The 19,210-nt window shown below is 42.7% G+C and overlaps 1 protein-coding gene across 2 annotated transcripts in view; it reads left to right on the top strand.

The window, feature by feature from the left end:
* The window catches only part of Slc23a2 (solute carrier family 23 member 2), a 123,824-nt gene extending 106,792 nt beyond the window's left edge, over positions 1-17,032 (top strand). For both annotated transcript variants that reach the window (XM_015482645.2, XM_015482651.2), the window contains 6 exons: positions 834-981; positions 2,441-2,546; positions 7,253-7,382; positions 8,214-8,351; positions 10,866-10,961; positions 12,344-17,032. In XM_015482645.2, coding sequence (XP_015338131.1) covers positions 834-981; positions 2,441-2,546; positions 7,253-7,382; positions 8,214-8,351; positions 10,866-10,961; positions 12,344-12,576 — 851 coding nt within the window. In that variant the 3' untranslated portion in view covers positions 12,577-17,032. The remainder of the gene's footprint in view (positions 1-833; positions 982-2,440; positions 2,547-7,252; positions 7,383-8,213; positions 8,352-10,865; positions 10,962-12,343) is intronic.
* Positions 17,033-19,210: the final 2,178 nt, after the last annotated feature.

Here is a 19,210-nt window from a genome sequence, read left to right as displayed (position 1 = left end):
CCTGCCCCCACCCTCTCCTGTCAGTGTCCTATATCCCAGGCTACTGGATTTGATTCTTGTTCGATAGACTGAGTTTTATCCATCTTTCTTTTCCCACTGTGCCTTGTCCTTATTGGGTGCCTTATACCTAAGAATCAGGAAAGAAAAGCCAGCAACTTTATCAAAGGAATCTATTGGTACTAATAGTCAAAATGTATCTATACTTTCAAAGAAAAAAAAGATTTAATGAAGAATTAAATCAGATATTCCAAATGAAACTATTATAGGGCTTTGCTTTGCTTTCTAAAATAAAATTAATTTTTTATAATGTGGTTTGTGGTTTACTTTAAAAAAAAAATGCCAGTAGCATAGGAGAGGAGGATTGACCATACCTTGTGGCACACTTTACTGTTAAATATGGATTTAGTTGGTGATTCTTACTGCTCTTTCATTTGATACCACCCTCTGGGAAAGATCTCCATTATTATATACCATGCTCTCTACAGCAGTGCTATGAATCCCTCATACAAATTTCTACCCCTGCACATCGGGTGTGTTAAATAGTAATTTAGTAGACACTGAGTATGACTTTGAAGCAGGAAGAAAAGAATCTGCCTCCTAGCCAAGTGATTTTGTTTTTTAAAATAAAGCCACAGAGGAGATCAGTCTTCACTGGGGCCCTCACTCAGTAACTTTCCCAGGCATTTGACATGTTCATCATTAAGATTTAAAAATACACTTTCCATGCAATTCAAAACCCGAGCAGATCCTGCAGGGTCCCCTGAGGTCTTGGTAACTTTTGCTGTTCCTCTAGGAAAGTGCATGCATCTTTCACGGTTGTCTTCCTTCCTCAGTTCAGTGGGGGCTGCCCACCGTGTCTGCTGCTGGTGTCATTGGCATGCTTAGCGCCGTCGTCGCAAGCATCATCGAGTCCATTGGTGACTACTACGCCTGTGCCAGGCTCTCCTGTGCCCCACCGCCTCCCATCCATGCAATAAACAGGTGCGTCCTTGAGAAGACCTTATTCTTCATCCAGGCTGTTGGTTTAGTTAGATATATGTGGAGGAGAAAGCAGGAGTTTCAGCATGAAGGCAGCCAGACAGCAGGACAATCTACTTATGGCCGTTTGTCTTTGGATTACTCACTGCCCCCATTTTCTGTCATTTTCCTCATCTGTAACCTTTCTACCTCCCAGTGACAATCAGACACTCTGGGAGACCACCATAAACCTGTAACTCACCAGAACAAATGCCAAGCATTGCCCTCATTGTTTACTTGGTTTTGTGTCATTTTGATATGTCTACTTTGATTTTTTTGTTGTCTGTTTTTCCCAACTATTCTTTTATTTTTTCCATGTAAATTCAAATTTTAGACTCTTTTGAATAAAACAGCCTCTTCACAGTTTATAAGGTTATTTCTAAATTGCAAAAATTCTGTCCCAATACCCTACCCACCCATTTGTCTGATTGGCTGCCACAATCAGACAGAGGCATAAGAACACTTTTTTAAAAAAAATTTTTTTTAGTTGTTGATAGAACTTTATTTTATTTATTTATATGTGGTGCTGAGAATCGAACCCAGTGCTTGACACATGCCAAGCAAGTGCTCTACCACTGAACCGTAGCCCCAGCCCCAAGAACACTTTTTTCTTGCATCTGTATTGGAAATCTTAGCAGCAGATTGTAATTATTCCAGTTTTATTAGTTAGATGCATTCCAGCTGCTCTTAAGAGGAGGCACTATGTGATCTATTCACAGTTACAGTTCATAGAAATAGGGAGGAAGATCAGGGAGAGGTGAAATTTGCAGGATCTAGAGGTTCATGAAATGTGGGGTTATACCCTCCAAACAGTTCTGGAAGTTGGTGGGGAATTGACCCTATGGAGGCTGCAGAGAAAAGGGAATAGTCCAGATTAGGTCCCCAGCCAGCTGCTGCTTCTCCAAAGGGATTGTGTGGTCTCTGCAGGGGTTTTAATTCCTGGTTTTCCATCTTTCTCTAATGGAGTTGTTGCATTTGATGAAACCTGCTTGTGGATCGATTCTTTTAAAAATTTCAGTGTTTACCAAATTTTGAAGTATTTTTTTTCCTGAAGAAACTGGATTTTAATAGGAAAGAATCAGATTAGTAAGTTTTTACTTCAGTGGACAGAAAATGGCTTTATTGTCTGGCTAAAGTCCTTTGTTTTCATTTGATTTCAAAACACCTGTGTCTAATGTAGGATTTTTTTTTTTTTTAGAAAGGGCTTTCTTAGAATCCATGAGCTCAGGGATCCTGTTGGAATACGGGTTCTATTTCAGCAAGTTTGGGTAGTGCCTAGGATTCTTCATTTTAATTCCTCCCTCCCAGGAAGTGCGGAAGCTGCAGATCTGTGGACCACATGTATGGGTTACAAACATTTAGAGCCTGTTTGCAGTGTTTCCCCATTGAATGTTTCTCTTTCCCTGATTCCTTTACATTTTAGGGGGATTTTCGTGGAGGGTCTCTCCTGTGTTCTCGATGGCATATTTGGTACAGGGAATGGCTCTACTTCATCCAGTCCCAACATTGGAGTTTTGGGAATTACGAAGGTACACATATTTTTCTAATTAAATGATCGGGGCCACTAAGCGTTTATCCATTTCACGGGTTGGTTTGACCTCTGCGAGTTCCAACAAGAAGGGCTTGGGATTCTGAGATCATCTTCCTCCCACATCTCCCCTTTTCCCTTTGATGAGTTTCTGGAATGCTTGTTTGTTTGGAGGCAGGCCAGCTTTGGTAGGAGGAGCTTTTGGTGGGAGACTCTCGGGTGCTGTCATTCATTCTCATTCAGTCTACAAATACGCATCCTAGCAAGAGAAGACACTCATTAGTCAGCATAGCAAGTCAGTAAACAACAGTGTGTCAGCCAGGGAAGAGAAGAGGGGAGAACACGGGGTAGGGAACCAAGAGAAAGGGTTAGTAAGTATTAAATAGGGTGATCAACCCAGGCCTCACCAAGAGAATGACCCTGAATGTGGACCTCCAGGATGGAGGAAGGGAGCCTGCAGATAATCTGAGGAAGGACATTCCAGGAAAGGGTGTGGCCCGTGCAGAACAGTCTTCTGGAAGTGGAAGGTTAGCACCAAGGCCAATGGGGGAGAGAATACAGAAATGAAGAACAGGTAACCAAAGGCCAGGTAACACAGGGCCTGTTGGTGTCCATAGACACTGGGGTAGAAGAGGGCACTTTAGGGAGCAACTTGATCTGATTTTGACTGCAGTGTAGAGGTTAGACCATGGCAGGGTAGAAACGGGACCAGTTAGGGGCGTCAGTAGTTCTAAATGAGAGGTAATGCCACTCAACACAGAAAAATAAGTGCATTTTATGTTAAAGAAGTAATACCGTTTTCAAACTCCAGTGGCAGAATCTTCCTCTTTCAAGTGAAATCTGATTCAGTGTCACAGTGAGTAATGAAGTTGAAGCAGGGCTTGAGTCCCAGTCCTACCCACTTGTTCTCCTCCCCACCCTACCCAACTCCACCCTAGCTAGACAACAGATTAGGAAATCTGGGACTGACCCACCCCAAAACTCCGTTTCCGAAAGAAGGATCCTGCTCCCAGGCCTTTCGACTTTATTGCTAGCAAATAAACTTTATATTCCAGTTGCCTTAGGCTAGAGTGCTGTTTGCCAGGATGTTGAGGAATACAGCTCAACCCACTAGCCATTCAGTGTTGTGCAACTAGAGACTGTTAAAACTGGTTCCCCATTCCTAATGGCCTGCGTGAATCACAGGTCCCTTCACCTGAGAACTTGGGGGCAAGCCCAGAAGCCTTCGAGACCTGTTTGACCTCTGTGAAATTAGGCAGGAGTGAATTTCCAAAGAAATCTTCACCCTAGCTCCTTGTAAGATTCTATAATCAGATAAAAAGAAACCATATACTAAGTTCCACTAATCTTGATTACAAATCCAGGTGAGAAGGAGCTGTGCACACATGCAGGGTGCATGCTTGGCTTGTTAGTTGTTTTTCCCCCAAGTTGATAGGGCTGGGCTAGAGTTCAGCTTCAGGTGTACTGATGACCCCAGCTGCTGCCTGTTGCTTCCAATGCATGGCATGGGAGAGATGGCTGCCCAATGGGCACTTCCTGTAGGGTCATTCCTGAGGTCCTATTGCTGGCCGTGGTGAGAAGCAGGTGTGGAGCCCAGGGACTGAGGGAAGGGTCTAATGGCCACAGAGTGGGGCATAAGCCATGTTTCTCCTGAGTGCTGCCATGACCATGTAACTGGTCCCTAATAAGAAGACAGCGGTAAAATTGTTATAGATGGAGAGGGCAACTCTTGGAAGAATTAACAGTTTAACTAGCCACCTCCCTTTCTGGACCCTTTTAAAACACATTACATAACTTAGTCAAGGTCACTAAAGGAAGCAAGCAAAGTATTGTTCTACATCATTGCCAATGACTTAGGGAATTATTATCTTTATTAAAATTCGAATGGTGCCAGCTTATTCTGAAAAGGCACTCTGCCAGCACTTTTCAGTGAACTAATTGATGTTGTCCTGAATCCCTTTGCACCCAGACATCCAGGCTTCTTTCCCAGGCAAAGGCTGCGTCAAGTCAGAGTCACAGTGTCAGCTCTGGAATCCGATTTGTGTTACCCTGAATCTCAAGACTCAATTCCAGGAAAAAGGGTACAGTTGAGGTCATTTCCCATCTCTATTTGAGTAGGAAGGTGAGACTTGCAGCTCAGGAATATCTGTGTGTCAGGCCCCACAGCCTATGGGAAGATCCCCACCTGGGAGAAAGGAGGCTTGAGTTCTGTGCTATGACCTGCCCTTCATCCAGCTGGAGCCTTGGATAAGCCATTTCTCTGAGTAGAGTTCTGCTCTGTAGTCCTAGGGTTATGTGTCTGGATCTGTGTTGTCCAGTGGGGTAGTCAGGAGCCATATCTGACTGTGTAAGTTTAAACAAGTCAAAATTAAACACTGATTCCCCCAGTCACACTGACCACGTCTAGACTCCCGACACCTTGAGTGGCTTAATGGCTACCACTGGACAGCACAGCTGAAGGATGTATCCACACTCAGTTCTACTGGACAGTACTGATCCGGACCATTGAACCAGACTCCTTGTGGTATATAAAAGGACGGTCTGCGTCTTCCCTGTAGGCTCTGCCTCTACTTCTTGGCAACTGTGTTGTTTGCCGTCTTTGTTCAGTTATTGCGTTCTCTATACATGGAATTGCTCACCTATCTTATTTAGAGTTGGGGTTACCTACCCTTGCTCTTCGCTAAGTGCATTCCATGTCTGTCCTTCAGAGGGGCAGCACTACATGGTGGGGAGGCACTTTGGATTCCAGCTCCATTACTTAATCTCAATGTGACCATAGGCAAGTTTCATTACCTCTCTGGTCTCCACACGCTTGTTTCTGAAGGTGTTGGAATCAATCACTGATGTAAAGCACTTAGCTCAGCCTCCTGGAGTGTAGCAGGTACACGGGAAGCTGTAGGTGCCCTCATTAGTGCTGTCTAGCCCTTGTTTTATTTCTAGAAACAGAGTAAACACTGTCTCTCTGGCTGTAGTATTCCTGGGAATTCACATATAGGCTAATCTCAGTTTGACGGTGAACTCTTACTCAGACCTCAAGATCATCTTCAAAAACTCTCCCAAACTCAGATTTCTTCCCTGCTACTGGACTGCCTCACAGTGGAACAGTGCAGTTATTTGATCACAAGCATGTGACTTATTCATCTTTGTATCTACCTGTAGTGCGTGCTGGTCACATAGTAGATCCTCAAAATGTTTTCTGAAAAATGCACCATTTTGATGATAAGGTCCTTATCATGTAATCAGAGCCAGGCACGAGTCATTTTGTTCGATTCAGCAATTTGTGTGGTCTTTCCCACTGCTTACTGGCTCTTTTAGGAGTGGGGAGGGGATGGATTGGGATGGAAGTAACTGGAAGCCAGTGTCAGCTGTGCAGACAGAGAGCCATCTTTTCACTCTTTTAGTGAAAGTTTAGGCTTTGATGCTTATCTAGCTGGCTCTGGATCCTTGAAGCTCTCAGGAGCTGGGGACTAGCACCATCTTCCACCATCTGGGCCACTAGTCACACATGCCTAATGAGCACTTAAAAGTGTGGCCAGTGCAAAGGAAGAATTTAAAATTGTGTTTCATTTTAATTGATCTATATTTCATTAACCACCTCACTGTAAGTCACATGTAAAGCCCTGTGGGCACTCCCCCAAATGTTTCCAAGACCTCTTATACCTAATTTACATCCTCAGAGTGTAGTCTCCAGGGAGGAGACAAAGAATAGGGGCCACCAGTACAAGCTTCGTGAGCCAGATACCAGCAAGAAACAGCCTCTAGAAAGCAGAGGCCAGGGTTAATAGGAAATAAGCTCATAACACAACTAGCAGAGAAGGGGCTCACCAGCAGGTGCGGCTTTGTTGAGAAGAGCCTGAGAAGTGTGCTTTATTTCCTACGCCCCAGAGGATTTAAGCAAGGGGCTGACATCCCCAAATCAGTGTGTTAGATCACTCTGTGACGGTGGGTGAAGGAAGGACCAGGCACCATTCAGCTATTTGAGGCATATCATGTCATTTAATCCTTAAGCAAAATCACAGGGTGAGCTGCATAGAGTAAGGATCTGAGACCCAGAGAGGCTGACTTGCCCAGTCATACATAGGTGGAGTGGGCATACACAATAGCTGTTGGGCTCGAAAATTCTGTACTCTTGGCCCTGAACTGTACCATCTCTCACTGGTAATAAGAGAGGTAGTTCCAGAATGCTGGAACTATGGTTTGTCTGACTCAGGGAGAGAGGTAGGGAAGATGGAATTGAGGCTTCTGTGCTTCCGCTGAGTTGACTAGGTAAAAGGTGGTACAAGGAAACCCAGGAAAGAACCAGAGTATAGCATCTGAGACCCCAGAGGGTCATCCCAGCCAATGACCACGTGTGAAGGCATTGGATACCCAAGACCTGAGCAAGGGTGACCCTGTTCAGGGAATGGAGAAGCAAGGGTTGGTCCCCAATCCCTGGGGCCACCTACCCACAGTCAAGATGAGAAGACTCAGCGGAGGAGGAAGGGAGAAGAATAGAGGGAGGATTGGAGATGGGAAGCTCTACTTGGGGGTGTCCTTATAGTAATTATGTTTGGAGTTCAATCACTGTTAGCTGAAGGTTTAACAAATAACCTAGGTTCTGCCTGAGGGTTCGGTCACATTTGCCTTGGGCCCTGGGAGGCTGGGCTGGAAATCATGCTGCTATAGGATGGCTGGCGAGCTCATGTCTGCCCTCTGATGTGTTCACAGGTTGGCAGCCGCCGAGTGATCCAGTATGGTGCAGCACTCATGCTTGGGCTGGGCATGATTGGCAAGTTCAGCGCGCTCTTCGCATCCCTCCCGGACCCTGTTCTCGGAGCCCTCTTCTGCACTCTCTTTGGTAAAATTCTACCTCCTTAATAGTGGGTGTCCCTCCCAGGCTCCTTTATCACATTTGTTAATTTTTAATAAGATCATGATGTTTTTGCCAACTCTCTTTATTAAAATTGAAGCTAACAATAAATTTGTATTTTAAAATATATTTATATTTTAAAATAATTTTAAAGTTTATTTCTATTTTAAAATATAAAAGATTATGTCTTTCAAACTGGGGTTGTGGCTCAGTGGTAGAGCACTTGCCTGGCACGTGTGAGGCACTGGGTTTGATCCTTGGCACCACATAAAAATAAAGAAAATAAAGGTATTGTGCCCATCTACAACTAAAAATATATTTTTTAAAAAATTAAAGACTACATCACTCTCTAAGTTGAGTTTACATTAAAGGTAGAGCCAGCAATTAGAAAATTATGCTACAAAAATTAATTAAATATAGTCTCTTTAGTTAGAATTTCTAATTTAGTTCAAATATCGTTCCTGTGAATGAACCATTTAAAACTGATCATTTTTAAAGGGAGCTCTGGATTTAATGGGTACACTATTTGGTTACAGTAATCAGGGTCATGACCAGAGTGTGTTCCCAATTTAATTGACTTGTTTGTGTAGAGAGGAAACCAGTTCCCGTCTCCATCTCCTTCATCTAAGGAAAATGTAGTGTGATGCAGATGTTTTGGACCAGAGACAGAGTGGTCTCATTCCACCCCCAGGACTCCTCCAGCCACTGCACTGGTCTCCTGGTTTGTTCCTGATAGACAGAGAAAGGACTGCCATGAGTGACCCGTCACCATGCTGCAGGTGAACTTAATGGAACCCGTGTCTGGTGTTTTCTCTCTAGGAATGATCACAGCCGTAGGCCTTTCTAACCTGCAGTTCATTGACTTAAATTCTTCCCGGAACTTGTTTGTGCTTGGCTTCTCAATCTTCTTCGGGCTCGTCCTTCCGAGTTACCTCAGACAGAACCCTCTAGTCACAGGTAGGGAAAACAGGCCTTAAATCTCGGGGTGAGTGGGTGGCTGCATTCACGGCTCTTTTCCAGTGGGAAGAAGGCCTTGCGGCTTCGGGAGTGTGTTGCTGAACCTTCATCTTTGCGTTTTCCTGAATCTCACTCACTCTGGGCCATTTTTTCTTTGGAAGCCTGGGGCCTCTCACATAAGCCGACGTACATCTAACTAACAGGGAAGCTACGGTTTGTTTGTCTACCAGGACCCCCTAAGGGAGAATGCCTCTCTGTAAAATATTTTGATTTCTCAGACTAGTTCTGTATTAAGAGTTATAATTTCTTAGCCAGGTATAGTGGTGCATGCCAGCTACTTGGGACACAGGAATAGGGGGATGTCAAGTTCAATGCCTGGGGGCAACTTAGGGAGACCCTGTCTTAAAATAAAAATTTAAAAATGGGCAGGGGCTCAGTGGTAGAGAACCCTTGGGTTCTATCCCCAGCACTGCAAAAAAGAAAAAAGGTGTGTAATTTCTTAAAACTCAAGTTGATAGACTTTGAGATACGTGTTTTCCTACTGGGATTGTAGCTATTTTCAATTTAAAATTAACCTTTGTAACTTCTATTTTTAATATCCTGATGTTATGAAGAATGAACAAGGGAAAAACCATCTTAAGAAGCAGCTATTGCTACTGATATTTTAGCAAACTCACAATTGATAACCATTCTTTGTATGTTTTTAGGTGAAATTCCCATATAAAATTAACCAATTTAAAATGGCATTTAATACATCCACAATGTTATGTGCAACCGCTACCTCTATCCAGTTTCTAAAACTTGTCATCATGCCACAGTAAAACTCCTTATTCCTTAAGCTGTTAACCTCCTCTCCCAGCCACTGGCATCCACCAATCTGCTTTTTCTGTCTCTGGGTTTACCCATTCTGTATATTTCATATAAATGGAATCGTACAATATATGACCTATTGTGTCTGTCTTTCATTTAGCATAATAGTTTCAAGATTCATTTGTGTTGTAGATGTTTAAATATTTCAGTTTTTATGACCAACATGTATATGCCATAATTTGTTTATCCACTCACCCGTTGATGAGCATTTGTTTCCATGTTTTAGCTCCTGTGACCATTGGTACACATGTACAAACACTTCTCATATATGATTATTATGTTCTGTAAAATTGCCTCAAACAGAATTAGCAAACACTGAACCACTGCTTCTGGGGGAATGTGGCCAGTACTACTATAACTCATGTCTGAGTGAATCTTACCTGATACTCACCCAGACTTCTTGTACTGAGGAACACTGGACAGCACTTCAGCACAACACTTGGTGATCATTTTAAATCACAAAATCACCAAGGAAAAGCACAAAGTGTGATAAACATGGCTTTATAGAGACTACAGAAAGGAGATTTATTTAGAGGAGAATTGAAAAGTAGGGGTCACCTTGTTTGACTTCAGGTAGGAATATGTGTGTTGGGAACTCAGATTTTCCACTGTTGTGCATGCTCATGAGATGGCACGAGCACCAAGAGTGTTCATTTTGAGTTTACGGGTAAGTCTTAGTGCAATTCACAAACACAAAAATTGCAAATGAGGAGCACAGACTATAATTGTTAGGGTACCTGGTTTGAGTTCATCTGGGTATATATCCAAGAGTTGAATTGCTGAGTCATATGGTAATTCTATATTTAACTTTTTGAGGAACTGCCAAACTGTTTTCCATGGTGACTGTACCGTTTTACAATCCCATCAGCTATGTATATACAGAATTCCTTTGTTTACATGCTCATCAACATTTATTTTCTGTTGAAGATCATCATGTTTTAAGTGTAGAAAGTGTGAGAACTTCCTAATAGCATAGATATCCTTGCTGTGTTTTACATTTTAATCTGTCACATTTCATGGAGGATATCTTCATATCCAGTTGCTCCTGATTATGAAAAACAGCTAGGCTCTAATTAGTAACCCAGAATACTGAAAACTCTCGTATGATTATAGATACCACAGATATTTTTGTTGTCTTATTCATTATGCAATTTTTAAGCTTTTTAAAAAGCTTTACAGCACTTATATTTTATTTTAAAAATCTATGGACAACTAGCAAGACCCTAAGCAAACCAAGGAGACCCTGTCTCTAAATAAAATATAAAAGGCTGGGGATGTGGCGCAGTGGTTAAGTGCCCCTGAGTTCAATCTCTGGTATCCCCCCCACTCCAAAAAAAAGAAACTATAAACAATGCTTTTACAGTGGCTTCATAGTTTGTTATAGGGTCAATGTCACTCTATTACGTTCATCTCCTATGCTCTACTGTTAGGACTTTTCCCTATGGAGGTATCGTTGGATTATTGTTGTAGTATTCATATTAGTTTAAAACATTAGTGGCAAAACTTTATTGATGTACAACTGGGAAACATACACTTTCATATGCTGTAGACCTGACTGGCAGAGTCGTGCCCACCCACTGCCCATTCCTGAGTCAAGGGCAGGCTTGCAGTGGTGACCTCATGATGGTTTCTTTCTGCTTCTAGGCATAACAGGAATTGATCAAGTGTTGAATGTCCTTCTTACAACGGCTATGTTTGTTGGAGGCTGTGTGGCCTTTATTTTGGACAACACCATCCCAGGTATGTGGTGTGTATTGATCATGCTTACTACATGTGTGAGGGCTTTTTGTTGTTGTTGTTATTGTTTTGTTTTTTGCCAAACAAAAACAAGAAGCAGAAGCTGGTTGTGGTGGCATGTACCTGTAGTCCCAAGCTACTTGGGAGGCTGAGGCAGGAGGAATTGCTTGAGCCTTGGAGTTTGAGGCCATCCTGGACAACATAGTAAGACCCTGTTTCCAACATAAATAAAAAAGAATCAGGAAAAGTAAAACAGATCAAAGCCATCATTTATTAAAATTGTCATCTACCTAGGCATGGTGAAATATGCCTATAATCGTAACAACTCGGGAGACTGAGGCAGGAGGATCAAAAGTTCAAAGCCAGCCTCAGCATTTAGCAAGGCACACCCCTGGATTCAATCCCTGGTACCAAAAAATTTTAAAAAAGCAAAAAACTGCCTTCTAAAGCAGTTGAGATGATATGTGAATCTATTTTTGTTAATAAGTTGATTGACTTTGGGTCTCTCCACTGTGGCTTCCATGGACTCATAGACTCATTGATACACTCTTGAGTTGCTGGTAACAGCCTGTGGTACCTCTCCCCCAGTCCCTGTTCTTTAAATGAATTATTCCTAAGGCGAACTTCCAGCCCACTACCGAAGGATGGTAGGCAAGGGCTGAGATCCGAAAGGCCAAGGTCAGTGATGAGACATAAGAAAACAGCTGTCCCTGCAGCATAGGAGCCCTCATGGGTGAGTGGTCCTTAAGAAGAACTAGGCAATAGACTTTCTGGGATGTGGTCCCACCTGAAGCCTTCTCAGTGTCCTAGAGATGGCTTCTACATGCTGCCTTCAAGGAAGAATGATGTAATGCTGCCTGATGTTCTACACAGGGAACCCCCAAGCAGTCTCTTGATTGAAGCATTTTGGAGAAGGATTGTTTTAAGGGGGGGAAATTGCAAAGTCTTTAAGCCCAATACAAGGCTGGTGTCCCCCACTCTATACCATACCTAAAATAGAGCAAAACAGTATAAAATTTAGGTGCGTATAGTACTGACACTGTGGCCAAGGAAAGGTGTAATGTGGCTTGGGCCAGACTTTAGCCATCAACATCAACAATGTGGGACATGCAGCAGGTCAGGGACACGTAAAGACATCAGGAGGTCACTTAAATGTGGTGCAAGAGGGATAAGGAGGGGCTGGTGGTTCTTGGGCTTCGAGTCTGGGCACCTGGAGAACTGAGTACATTCAACTTCTCTGCTGTCATCCAGGCAGGTTTGATCTCTAGAACAGTGTGCGCATGCGCACACACACGTGTAAATAAAATCTTGAGTCTCATTCCTGACAGAAGAGTTAAACTAAGCATTCCTTTGTTTTATCTGTTGTGTGCATGTGTGTGTGACAGGTACCCCAGAGGAAAGAGGAATCAGGAAATGGAAGAAGGGTGTGAGCAAAGGGAACAAGTCACTCGATGGCATGGAATCCTACAATTTGCCATTTGGCATGAACATTATTAAAAAATACAGATGCTTCAGCTACCTACCCATCAGCCCAACCTTTGCAGGTTACACATGGAAAGGCTTCGGGAAGAATGAAAACAGCCGGAGTTCGGACGAAGACTCACAGGCCACAGTATAGCCCTAGCTGTGCCCTGTGGCCTGGCCGCAGTGAGGCAGTATCTGTAGTTCCTTACTGAGTAACAAGAAGTAAAGTATATGTTTGTATATCTACATTTACATCCTGCACCCCAGAGCTGAGACAGGTTGCACATTGCTTTTCTGTTGTGGGTAGTGATTTGTGTCTAATATGGTGTCTCACCTATGTCCTTATTTAAGCCCTTGACCTCTTGCCCTTTGAGAGTGTCCATTGCTGGCCATGGTCACTGAACTTGAAATTCCAGTTCTCCTGTGGGAATAGATGTGTGAAATCTGCAGCCATTCCTTGTTCCTTCCTTGTAGTCCTCTCCAGTCCCTGCTGCTGGCTTTTCTACAGGCAGCCTCCAGGGTCCAGGGGTATTTTTGTCTCAGAAGCACTTAGACCCACTTTGTCTTCACTTGACCTTACCCTGTACCTTCAGAGACCTCTTGTGGCCAAGGGACATCAGTGTCCTTGCATTATCACAGCTGCCTGGTCAAGTGAGATTCTCTTGTCCCTGATACTCCTGTAGGGGGCTCTTGACCTGACTGACCCAGATGTGGGCATGCTTAACGTCTTTGTTCAATAATACAGATATTGAACCAACTCTGTTCAGGGGATCGAAAGGAAGGGAAAGGACCCTGAAGTCAATATTATCCTCAACTGTCCCTTCTCCCTGCCACCCTGTGGCCAGCACATTTCATACTGGCCTCTTCTAGTGGCTGAGACACCCTATTTGGCATTTGTCACTACTGGCTGGTGTGATGGGTACAGAGTGCCACACAGGGGCACCAGTCAGATACGTCTGTGGGCGTCTTGGCTCTCCTGTCATGTGGATGTTACTGTTGTGCGCGTCTGTAATTACGAGGTTTTATTCCTATTTAATGTTATAGCAGATTTTCGAAATCCAGTGTTTTTCCATTTGACCTTCTTCCCTTGCATCCTACTACTTGTCCTGCACCCCGCTATCCCCATTAAGAAAAGAACCAGCATTGTAAAGCTGTGGATACCATCAGGGAAGCTTGTTGTAATGGCTGTTAAGGCCAGTAACCATTGTTGTGGTTGTGTTTTGTATTGCTTGATAACCATGAAAGTGTAAATACTGTTATAATGCCTAATCTATTTATCAAAACTGACTACTGGACCAGAGCCCAGAAAACATGGGTCAAGTTACACGTGAATTTGTTTTGTGAAGAAGGGAAGTTGGGACAGGTAACAAACAAAACCCCCATATTGAATGGTCCATCATCCTGATAAATGCATTCTTCTGTTGCAAGTCATTTTTGGCAGATGTGGCTTAAGGAGACTTGAAGGGTTGTCATAGTACTTGTCCACTGGATCTTGATTTTACAGAAAGGAAGGTTAGATTCCTTAGCCAAATATTGCCTTATTTATGTTGTTGCAGAAGACCATGAGAAAAGAACCTCGAAGGCTCCCTCTGTTAAGAGTTCTATTTTATAACACTAAATTCTTTCTGACAAAATGACTTCTGTTGGATTCAGTTTGAAGTTTTTCAGCCAAAGGAAAAGCCTGAGACATGAAGTAGTGACTTTGGTTCATGAGATTGTGCCTCTCACGTGGTCATTGACCTGGCTGAGCTTTGGGTGGCAGTGAGTGTTCCTGTTTCCCATAGTACAGTGTGGTTCTTGGTGGCCTGGTGTCCACAAGGTACATTTCTGTGCCCTCAGCCCCCAGGCTGACTTGACTGTCACTATAGCCCTCTTGACTCTGGAAGTTTTGGGCATCAAGAACACCTCAGAGCCACTGCCTTGTTTTGCCAAAATCTTACTGCAGATTGAGTAAAGATCTTAGATTCTAAACTGCATTTAATTTTTGTATTTAAAAAAAAAAATGTTTATTCAGTGCATATTTACTTTAGAAGCACACTGGTTAATGGTTCCGAACATCACTCTTACCTTGGTAAGCCCCTGAGCCGGACGGCTCTCCTGCACTACGTTGCCCTAATATTCCTGTTTTTCTCAATATCGCCCAACTTCTCTGCTTTGAAAAATGGGGAGAACTGCTAAATATGTCATATTTTCAGAATCCTAGCTCTCTAAGGTAAGTCGCAGCAGCATATGTCCCAGGAAAGCCATCAGAACCATTGGTAATTCACACACATTTCCCTTCAGCTTGACTGGGCATCTCCCCTCCTGGTGAGTTCCACTCGGGGTGTGGGCCTCTGAACACCTCATTGGGCCAGATTATATTGTGATGCTTCAACTCTGTTGGTCTGGGGGAAGGTCCCCAGCAAGCATCCACATGGCAAAGGAAGTCCTGTGCCCACACTTGCCATGGGAGACAGTTTCCACCCTCCTTCTTCCATTGAGGCCAGCTCTGATGTTCTAAGGAAGGAGAGAGGCGACAGGTGGTGGGAGATCAGATGCCCCCAGTGAGTCTGGTAGTTTCTGCACAGCCTTGAGTGATTGGGGTTCCTTCATCACTAGTAAATCTTGCACATAGAATGCATAAGTACGCAAACCATTTTAGGAAGCAGTCCTCCTGCTAGCAAATGTGTCACAGAATGAAAGTCTATAATTGAAAGGAATAGGGATATATTGTTCTGCTTGAAACCCTGCCATACCTGAAGGGGAGGTTTTGAATACAGTGGTCACCTATGTTCTGTGCCTGGTATCCTTCTCTTGCACATTTGTTGGCCTGCATTGTGGGGCTGTGCACTGCTGTGCTTCATTTTGCCAATAGAATGTTAACAGAGTATTTTAGATGTGAATGTTCTTGTAGGGCATGCAGTCTCTTAACTTTGCAGTGACCACCTGTCCATCATTTTCACCTGCCTGGGTCCCTGAAGGAAGGCATTTGTGTTGGCCATGGAAGATAGAAATAGCATTTAACAGATAGGAGATGCTGACAGATTCACAAATGGGGAGACCCCTCCACAGGTCCAGAAAATACTGGGGAATGGCTCCAGTCTTTGTGATTTCATTCTCATTAGGGAGTTAAATTTAGATTCATGGATACATTTGTTTTCAGAATCTTCCTTAAGAGGGTTTTCCAGTGTTAACTTTTAGTTTCTTGGGATTGATTAAGGCAAGAGAAGTGGCTTTACCAGACCAGCTAAAATGAAGCATCGCGGGTCCGATGGTTTCCTATTTTCATGGTAACAAATTCACATGCAAAATTTGCTTTATACTGTAGAATACTGACTTTCACGACAACTTGGTTTATGCATGAATCTCGCAGTATTTCCATATAGTAAAATAACATTTCTGCCCAGGATAATAGTCACAGTTTTCCAGGGAGGGAATGATATAATTTTCATGACAATGTCATGTGCTGATAGAATTTCTCCATTGATGAATCTCTAGTATTGTGTGTATACTTTATTTACCCATATGTATATTTTATGACCATGAGCTAAGTTGTAATTTCTTTCATTCACATCCCTGCTGAGATATTGATAACTAGCAACTTAGTTTTAAAGTTGGCGAGTCCAATCTTCAGTAATACCAGTGCCACAAGAACAGACAGGCCAGACAGAAGGTGAATAAGGAGCAGTGGCAGAAGCCTCATTCCATCTGGCCAGAGGAGAGACAGTATCGGCAGGTGGTTGTGCTTGGGCTGTACACTTGGCTGCAGGCCTGGGGTGTCCTGGGAAGGGTCGGCGTGAGGGCCTGCTGTGCACACCCAGCCACACCCAGGCAGCTCCCGCGCCTGAGTGTTCACAGAACTCCCGTCTCCAGGAAACTGACCCTTGGCTTCAGAGAAGAAGCTGGGGTTTCACATGCTGCATGTTGTCCTCTGTCCCCTGTGATTTGGACACAGAGAATAGGACATATCCTACCCTCTCCTCCTCCTACAGTCAGAACCCAAGTAGTGCAAGAAGGCTGCCTGTGTTGCCAGTTTTCAGCTTCCACCCCTGGGTCCCCGCAGCCCGGCAGTGCTGGCCTCCCGTCAGCAGCCTCGCAGACATTCCCGTCCCTTCAACAGGTTGCTGTTGACTGTGCCTCTTCATCACTCTGACATCCAGCGTCCGTAGAATTGCTGTATGTAGTTCCAGGCACTTTGGACACCCTTACCAGCATTGCCACTCGACTGAAAGTTCAGACAAACACCCTTTTCTGTTCGTTCCTAACAACCTTTGTTTGACACATTAATAAATTTCTGACTGTTCCTAAAACAGTGGAGATGCCTGTATTTTCCTTGAGTTTTTGTGACTGACTTTGCCTATATACCTTTCTGGGATTTTGTTTGTTTTTTTATTTTGCATACCGAGGGTATTTGGGGTGGGGTTGTTTTTTGAGATGTGTAATTCTTTTATGGAGTTTTTAAAAAAGAATTTTCATATTGTTTTTTCTAACATGGCTTCATTAAACGTTTAAGTATTTTAAAAATATGTAATATTTGGACCAGATGTTGTGAATAATAGTAGAGATAAAGCTATTTTATTCTGTATTTTTAAAACTGTTCCGTACAAATAAAAGCTCTCCTGGATGCCGTTTTGCTGTTTGCATGCCTCCTCCTTTGGCCAGTGTTTAAGAAAATTGTAATTTGTTAAAAGCCATCAACGAGGCAAGAGAAATCAGCTTATAAGAAATTTAGTTGGGGCTGGGGTTGTGGCTCAGTGGTAGAGAGCTCGCCTCGCATGTGCCAGACCCTGGGTTCAATTCTCAGCACCACATGAAAATAAATAAGTGAAATAAAGGTATTATGTCTAACTACAACTAAAAAAATAAAGATTTAAAAAAAAAAGAAAAGAAATTTAGTTTAGCCAGGCACAGTGGCACACACTTGTAATCCCAGCTACTTGGGGCTGAAGCAGGAAGATCTCCAGTTCAAGGCCAGCCTTGGCCACTTAGCAAGACAGGCTCAAAAGATGTGCTAAGGGGTAGAGTGCCCCTGGGTTCAATCTCCAGTACCTCCCCCACAAAAATCTTATCATTTTTTTCTCTATTGGTTTCTTTCTGTGATTCTGACTTTTCCATTTATACTGCATCTCTTAGATCTGTTTTATATACTGTCACTCATTTTCTCTTTCCATTTCCTCAAAAGAGTCTGGAAGAATTTCCAGAGCAATTATCTGACTCACCAACTGGGGTTTATAGAATTCCAATCTCTTTTTTTTAAAATATATGTATTTTTTAGTTGTAGTTGGACACAATAACTTTTTTATTTATTTATATGTGGTGCTGAGGATTGAACCCAGGCTCTCGCACATGCTAGGCGAGAGCGCTATTGCTGAGCCACAACCCCACCTCCCTCCCCAACCCCAGTTCCAACCTCTTGCTCCTGTGTTTAGTCATTTTCAAACACAACAGTAGAGAGAATAGCACAATAAACCCCTGAGGGAGGCAGGAAGTTCAGCTCGGTGGTAAAATGCTTGTTTAGCATGCCCAAAGCAACCCACACCAAAACCAAAACCACACCCCTTGTGCCCATCACCCAGCTAATAGGTATGGACTCAATGCCAATCTTATTTCAAATACACCCCTCCACTTTCCTGTTAGTTTGAAGCAAATCCCAGACAGCACTTCATCTATATTTCAGTAGTTACAACTAAAAGGTAGTTAAAAAAAAAAAAACTGATGCAATGAATATACCTTTAAAAATTAACAATATTTCCACAATACAATCAAACATCTAGCCAGTGTTTAAATTTCCAGTCTCAAATATTTGAAATAGAATCCACCTGAGATCCACATTTTGCCATTGGCTGATAATTCACGTCTTCCCGTGTCCAGGTCTCTCTCATGTTCTCTTCCTTACAACTTACTTGTTGAGTGATTTATGTGGTTTCCTTCAGGAGATGTGGAGTACATTCCCTTTTAACATGTTTCTCTACTTTCAGTGTTTTCTGGATCAGATTCGGGTCGATTTGGCCAATGGGGCCAGTAGCGTAGTAACACCTCTGACTGGGTCAGAACACTCCAGTTGCATCTTATGTCTAAGGATTTTAAAGGAAGACACAGTCTTCCACCATGAGATCTTTTCATAGATGCTCTATTCCCTCAAGTCCCACTGCACAGATAACTTAGGGAGCCGTTTCATGTAAATTGTTTCATGGGCACGTTTCTTCCAATTTCTTAAGCTGGTCCTTTCTTGTGGACTCGAAACTTTTCACATATCTGATGATTTTCTTTCTTACTGTTTTTATTGAAGAGGGAAGATTGTGTGTATTCAACAGCAGAATAGGGTGGGTAATTTTTTTTTTTTCCCAGAAAACTTGTTTCATGAAGTGACATAAAATTCCTTAGACTATGGAGTTGGCCTGTCATTTCATCCACTTCTGTTAGGTTATGGCTGCATCCACTTGCCAGACTCTTTATTCAGAATCAATAACTCATCATAGATATGCTAATATTTTGGTTTTATTACAAATACCTTCATATTTATGTGTGTATTTTTTTTAAATAATGATAGTGTGCTTGAAAGATTATTCTTTCAGAGGTGCAGCTCTGAGTGACTTTTATTCCTTTTTCCTCCCCAATCTTTATTTTTTATTATCTCCTCTTACTATTGACAACAATAATTGTATAATATTTTTCAAAGATGTTAAGTTTTTTCTTTTTTAAGTAACATTGTAAGGTCAGTAGCAAGTATAAATTCTATTACAAATATTTGGTAATACCATAGTTGAAGAAGTAGGAAAGCCCCTGTACTCCTTGAATACTAAAATAAA

Source organism: Marmota marmota, unplaced genomic scaffold, assembly GCF_001458135.2.
Source record: "Marmota marmota marmota unplaced genomic scaffold, marMar, whole genome shotgun sequence".
In the NCBI taxonomy this organism is placed as follows: domain Eukaryota; kingdom Metazoa; phylum Chordata; class Mammalia; order Rodentia; family Sciuridae; genus Marmota; species Marmota marmota.
This window is presented reverse-complemented; position numbering and strand designations above follow the sequence as displayed.